The sequence below is a fragment of the Erigeron canadensis genome, chromosome 1, assembly GCF_010389155.1.
Source record: "Erigeron canadensis isolate Cc75 chromosome 1, C_canadensis_v1, whole genome shotgun sequence".
Classification (NCBI taxonomy): domain Eukaryota; kingdom Viridiplantae; phylum Streptophyta; class Magnoliopsida; order Asterales; family Asteraceae; genus Erigeron; species Erigeron canadensis.
The window spans coordinates 5,051,815-5,058,947 of record NC_057761.1 but is presented as its reverse complement, the minus strand read 5'-3'; the positions used below and the strand labels follow the sequence as shown (position 1 = coordinate 5,058,947).

The 7,133-nt window shown below is 34.6% G+C and overlaps 1 protein-coding gene across 1 annotated transcript; it reads left to right on the top strand.

The window, feature by feature from the left end:
• Window positions 1-1,431: 1,431 nt before the first annotated feature.
• LOC122598977 (serine--glyoxylate aminotransferase) lies at window positions 1,432-5,675 on the top strand. Its single transcript, XM_043771432.1, has 6 exons — window positions 1,432-1,533; window positions 2,580-2,795; window positions 2,995-3,279; window positions 3,565-3,931; window positions 4,520-4,730; window positions 5,425-5,675. Exons 2-6 carry the CDS (start codon window positions 2,591-2,593, stop codon window positions 5,560-5,562), a joined length of 1,206 nt encoding a protein of 401 aa, XP_043627367.1. The 5' UTR covers window positions 1,432-1,533; window positions 2,580-2,590; the 3' UTR covers window positions 5,563-5,675.
• The last annotated feature ends 1,458 nt before the right edge of the window (window positions 5,676-7,133 follow it).

The following is a 7,133-nucleotide window of genomic DNA, read 5'->3' as shown; positions in this document are numbered from 1 at the left end:
GTTAGACTTGTTTAAAGTTTACAAGCAGTGTTTGTGTAATGCAACAAAAGTATTTTTTTTTATTGCTGGTGTTCAGAATTTTTGATGGTAGTGGTTAATTTTATAGTAAAAATGTTAATGCCATTCGTTATGCATAATCAATAATTTTTGATGTCTAAAGTTAATTTTAGGAAGTCCTTTGTTTTATAAGGTATTTCCATGTGATTTTTATAATCAAATTTTAAAAATATAACTAAGATAAAATAAGTAGATGATTATATAAGTTAATATAAAAGTGGAGAATTTTATATGTATAAAGAAGGTAATGAATAACATTATGATGTAATATATGTTGGTAATTTATAATATCGAAATTATAAAGGGTTTAAAGAAAAAATGTAGACTCTATAAAATGTAGAATGATAGAAATTTGACAAGTCTTTTGCACTCTTAACTATAAGACCTTAAGAAGTAAGTCTACATAGTCTTGTATCTGTAATGACTTGTTCTATATCAAAATTCTGGAGGTTCAACTTTTTTATGATTGTAATCTTATTTGAATTTATATACTTGTTAGCAAACCATGTGTACTTATAAGAAGTTTATTTTTTATTTTTTTTTATGAATGTAGAATGAAGATGAGGATGGATGAGTAGTTCCAAAAAGAAGAAGAAGAAAAGGAGTGTGGTGTTCCACAAATGAGGGTGTGGCTTACAACCATCCTTCCTTTCTATCACTTTATCTTAATTTGGTTCCAACCTCATATTTCCTTTCTTAAACGGGTAAGAATCAAGTGGATGTTGTTAATATTCATCATTTACATCTAGCTACCTCCTAAAAACTTTATCCTACACTTGGTTTTCCATATTCTGCCAGACATGTTTATGAAATATTAACAGCTTTACTTCCATATATGTAATTTGGAATATATTAACAGATTAAAATAGAACGTTTCAATTAACACGCTGAAAAGTATTGTTCATGAAGGTCGATCATAAACGAAGCTCGATCATAAACGATTATTTTCATTTACGATACTTTTCTCCATTTTGATGCATGTTAACTATAGTGGATTTGGTTAGCAAAATCTAAGTGTATTGTATTGTACATAAAGTTAAAATAATACAAGTATGATCATGAATATGAATGCAGTACTATTGATTCTCAAAGTGTGGATTATAGATATAAACCGGTACTAAAATGTAAAATTGGCTGATATTTTTCTCATATAATTAAGAGAAAACATTATTTAATTTGTATTATTAGATAATAGAAAATAAATGAAATGAAGATAGAGAGTGAGTAGGTGGCAAAAGCATATACATACATACATACATAAGTTAAATTATTATTTATTTATATTTGTAATTATAATAATATGATTAGTATTAGCCGTAGAGTTCAAAAAAATGAGGCTCACTGGAGTTCTTATCTAATGTTAGAGGGACCCACATATCTTCTCCCGCCCTCTTATAAATTACATTTCCCTTCCTTTTTGGATTTTTCATCTGTTTGTTTCCACACATTCATTCAGTCATTCTACACACTCATCAGGTATAATCAACAAACTAACACTTCTCATGGCTTTCTATTTGTGTAATCTTTATGTATCATATGCCTTAATTTTGTTGAATTTTCTACGTTTATCCATCGTATGCACCGGGGTGTGTTTTAAAGACCTAAAGCTAACTTTTTAAAGTGGAAGTTGCATGATCAGAATTATTATTTGGGTACACTAGAGTTTTGAAATACGTTTGGTTTATCTGCTTACAATTCGCTTGAAAATAAAAAAAATTTCTGAAAAAAGAGTAGACAATCTTCTTTTTCTGGTTTAAAGGCGAAATCATATGTAAACACGTCCCAAAAAAGTGGGTCGGCCTTAAGAAACTAGGTGCCTAAAGCTTTTGCTTTAGATCATATGAGTTTCTAAACTTGGGGGCTAGCTGTGATTTGTTAGTAATTTTGCGCTGTGATTTGTTAGTAATTTTGCTCCTTGCATAGCTATAAGTTCATAGTTTTATGTGGTTGAAAAGTAATCCTAACAAAGTTGGATTTTTAGTAAGCGTACTGATGAACTGAATACTTACGGAAAGCTAGTATTGAAGTGTTTCTTAGATTAACAGTAGATGGAATAAGCTAGATTCAATCTACTTGCAAATCGCTTACAGTAGTTAGTTTTAGTAAGCGTATTGATGTCTTGTTCCTTTTTTGGCCATCTGGTTGCTCATCGTTAGAATCAGAAGCTAAAGAACTAGATATGCATGCTTACAAACATCAATTCTGATCATTTTCTGTAATATTTTTATGTTAATTATGTGGATATTTGAAAGCAAAAGTTTCTTAAACAGAATTGATGTTTAAACACCGGTGAATCTGCAGAGTATTTAGAGAGTTAATTAACATCTACTCCAGAATTTTAATACTTAAAGCCACATAATCTTTAACTTTATTTTAATGTACAAACTGAAACCTAAGTAACCAGTCCAAAAAAAAAGCCAGTTTAGCTTGTTAAATGCGTTGTTACCTTTTTTTTCCTAGTCATCCATAACTTGCTAGGTTTGTAGGTTTCTAATTTGCTAATTTTTTTTATCCTTCATAAGGTCGGACAAAGATGGATTATTTTAATGCACCTGGAAGGAACCATCTGTTTGTGCCGGGGCCGGTCAACATCCCGGATCAGGTACTTCGTGCAATGAACCGAAACAATGAGGACTATCGTTCCCCTGCCATTCCTGCGTTGACAAAAACTTTACTCGAGGATGTAAAGAAGATTTTCAAGACCACTTCTGGGACTCCCTTTCTCATCCCAACTACAGGTACTGCTTATTTAGCCAATCTTATATTTTCTTTCTTGTAGGTTCGTCCATATTTATAGTTCCAAGTCCATCCAGAGTTATGAAGCATAAATATCTTATTTGACAATGTTGTTATCATTGCAGATAACTATTGATATGACCATTATCTGTTTCTTTTGCTAGTGATATTGAAAGATGTATTTTTTGGTTATTTGTCCAGGTACTGGTGCATGGGAAAGCGCACTGACAAATACTTTGTCCCCTGGAGACCGAACTGTATCTTTCGTCATTGGTCAGTTCAGTTTGCTTTGGGTCGATCAGCAGCAACGCCTTGGGTTCAATGTCGACGTGGTGGAAAGTGAGTGGGGTCGTGGTGCTGACTTGGAAATTCTAGCATCAAAATTGGCTGCAGATACCGCTCACACTATTAAGGCTGTCTGCATCGTCCACAATGAAACAGCCACCGGAGTTACCAACAACTTGGCTTCCGTAAGGAAAATACTTGGTAAAATCATATGCTTTTGATACTAAGAATATGAGATTACATCTCTAAACATCACTTGGAGTATAAACTTGCATTTCTGCAATTACATACTCTAAAGTTCTATAAAAGAGAGAAACAACTCTCTGTCTAATGCTAATATCACTATATCCATTGAAGAACCCCTGCTAGGAAACTTTTTGATGGATATCATTTTTATGGAATTATCCTCTTTAACCATTTCAAAGGCGTTGTTACCTAAGTAAACAAAACTTTTTGTAAGAGCTAACAGTTGTAATTGGCTTGCAGATCACTACCAGCACCCAGCTCTGTTCCTAGTTGATGGGGTGTCATCCATATGTGCTCTAGACTTCCGCATGGACGAATGGGGTATTGATGTGGCTCTAACTGGCTCCCAGAAAGCACTCTCTCTTCCCACTGGTATGGGGATTGTGTGTGCTAGCCCCAAAGCTATTGAGGCTTCTCAGACTGCAAAGTCGGTTAGAGTTTTCTTTGACTGGAAGGACTACTTGAAATTCTACAAGATGGGAACATACTGGCCATACACTCCATCCATACAGCTTTTGTATGGTTTGAAAGCAGCTCTTGAACTCATCTTTGAAGAAGGGTTGGATAACGTGATTGCAAGGCACACCCGTCTTGGCACAGCAACTAGGCAAGTGTCTTTGTTGATGAGTTTATATACCTCTTGCTGAGTTGTTAATATACTGAACTTACCACATAAATTTCGAAAACTTTTATAGGTACATTTACCTGTTTCCCTACAACATATGCACACACAAATTTATACTACTAAATTGTGGCCGTCAAATTCTTTATCTTGTTGTTAATGAAGTCTATTTTCAATGTTTGACAAATGGCTGGACATTAGTGCATGAAAGATAGCCATGTCAGTAGTCCAGGCCGTTACTGTTGACTTTTGCTGTTATATAGGAGTAGATAAAAATTGTCTTCCTTTAAAAACTTCTCGATATATAGAGGAGCCATTGAAGTGAGTTTTATCTCCTCTATCTCTTAGAATCAGCTATGAGTTTGTTGCTGCAGTAGATTTTGCATCTTTCAATCAATATAGATTTAGTGAAACACAGCATACATGCGTCAGGTTTTGCGTTTAATATTTTGCTGAAAGCAAAAATAAAATGGTTATCTGTGCAAGGAGTTGGTTCATGTTACAAGATCAATATAAACTGAAACATAAATGGAAATATTCTTTTAACTTTGTTGTTTCTACTTTCATGGGCAGGCTTGCTGTGGAAGCATGGGGTTTGAAGAATTGCACCCAAAAGGAGGAATGGTTCAGTGACACGGTCACTGCCGTGGTTGTTCCTCCATATATTGATAGTTCTGAAATTGTCAGAAGGGGATGGAAGAGATACAATTTAAGTTTGGGTCTCGGGCTAAACAAAGTTGCCGGAAAAGTCTTCAGAATAGGACATCTTGGCCACCTAAATGATGTATGCATACCTCTTTCATCTTTTCTCAAATTTAGTCCATCTAAAATGAACATCATGAATTTTTGGTAAAGATCAGTGGGTCATCTGGGTAGCCAAAATGGGTATTCAACTATTCAAGGGGTTAAGTGATTTAAAATTTGACTTGGGAGGAATTTTAACCAGTTTGACCCTTTGCCATTAAGCTAAGTAAATGTTAGGACTAACGAGTTGAATTTTACCCCCTCTATGAATATTAGATGATCATTTATACTATATTATAACAGAGTTTCAACTTTCAATTTCAACAATGTACACATGAGAATACATAATGTACTGTATCAATGCCTACAACTTTCTTTCTCCTCCATAAATCATATTATTCTTTTAATTCTTTCAAAATCTTTTATCTCAAAAACCGTACATCGATAAATTATAAAAATTATATGGGTGTTCTTAAAATTTCATGCTCTTTCATTAGAGATGTCATTCAATATACTTTCGATGAATTTTTAAATCCGAGGGCGGAGCCCATACAGCTAAGACATTTGGCTATGACACTTTATGACGACATATCACCTCCTATGACCTATCACCTTCACCATCTCACCGCCGCAACGCGCGAGTTCAATTTTACCCCTCTATGAATATTAGATGATCATTGTAAAAACAACTTTTAATATTTTGTATTTTGTTTTGTTATTATTTGTTTTTGCAGTTGCAACTGCTAGGGTGTCTTGCAGGGGTGGAGATGGTGCTCAAGGATGTGGGTTACCCTGTGAAGCTCGGAAGTGGAGTGGCGGCTGCTTGTGCATACCTACAGAACAACATGCCCATGATTCCATCAAGGATTTAAAATCTCATGCTTATGTATGTAACTGCTACTGTTCTCTCATTTGCTTCGAATACCTGTGTAAAGAACACTTTAATATCTTTGCCACTAATATCTTATGAATTTTTTATTTCTCATCCACCATCTCCAGATGTAAATTCTAGTTGTTTTCTTAATCACATATTTTGAGTCAACATGGTGAAACTCAACCTGTACTGTTTTAGCAATTTGGCATTGAGCCGCATACAACGTGTAACTCATGGTGATGTCCTAGATTATGTTCTCTCTAAAGGAAGCACATTTGAACCACTATATGTGATTTTTATGGGTAATGTTTAATAGCTAATGGATCAATTGTGAAAAGTAAAAGATAGAGCTGAAAAGCAATTGTATGGAGCTGATTGAACAGTTGAAAGTAACCCAAATTGTGTACCTTTATAGACAAAATTTCATATATCCTATTCTTAAACCCCTTAATATCATATATACCAAAGCACAAGTTTGGTGACATCATGTACAATGGCGCATCAAATAGTTATGTATCTTTAAATTGGACAAGATGTTTCAGGGACAACCTGATCCTTCCCATGTCTTTCATACTTATGGAGAACCCATTTTTGACCCGTTACCCAAACCGACCCATCCTTTTTGCCACCTCTTTTTCTTTTAATCTCTACTGGTGGACCTTTCACCATTTTTTAAAACTTTTATTATATCCTGATTCCTGAGTACACATGTCAACTGGATTACCCACACTAGATGAGCTCTATGAGCATGATCTTTTAGTATGTAAGATATGGATAAGAAACAGTCTCCCTGCAAAATGGTTTAGTATTTTTTAGTATGTTTCTAATAAAATATGGATTACCCACACTAGATGAACTCGATGGTCCATGAGCAAGAAGGGTCTGATCCTCACTCATTGCAAAATGGTCGGAGGTCATTTGGAAACAATCTCTCTACCTTTAGATAGGGGTAAGACTGTCTACATCTCACCTCCACATACCTCGTGAAGACGGGATTCGGTAACTGTTGACACTTACAAATGTAAAAAATTAAAATAGCACTTTAATCGCCAACTTACAAGCATGGAAGCATAGTCGAATGAACTAGAGTGCATTGTCTGTAATCTGCAGCCTTTTTGTTGTGAATTTGTCAGTCTCCATATTATTGTTTCTACTTTTTTTATAAGTATCATGTCTTCATTGTTGTTAATGGTATGATCATTAGGATATATTATTAGATTTGGTTAAGTCAACAAATCTGGACCACTGTAATCTCTTTAGGATGCAACCCAGAAGTACAGAATGTGCATAACGTGTAGTATGTTATTGAAAAGGTCTTGGTCCTTGACCATAATCCATGAAGTTGGTGTACTAATAATAGGTCTTAAGATCTCTCAGTCTTTGTAGAGCAAATCTATATGGGTCTTTGTTTACCTTGTAATTGATAGTAATTGGTCAAGAGCTCTCAAGTGTTTCTTGTACCTGCTACAAATGGGAGAATGATGTGTACTTGACTTATTTCTTATGGTTTTTGTTACCTTTGTCGACCGACAAAAGGACGATCCTGAACTTGTTAAATGGTGGGAGTAC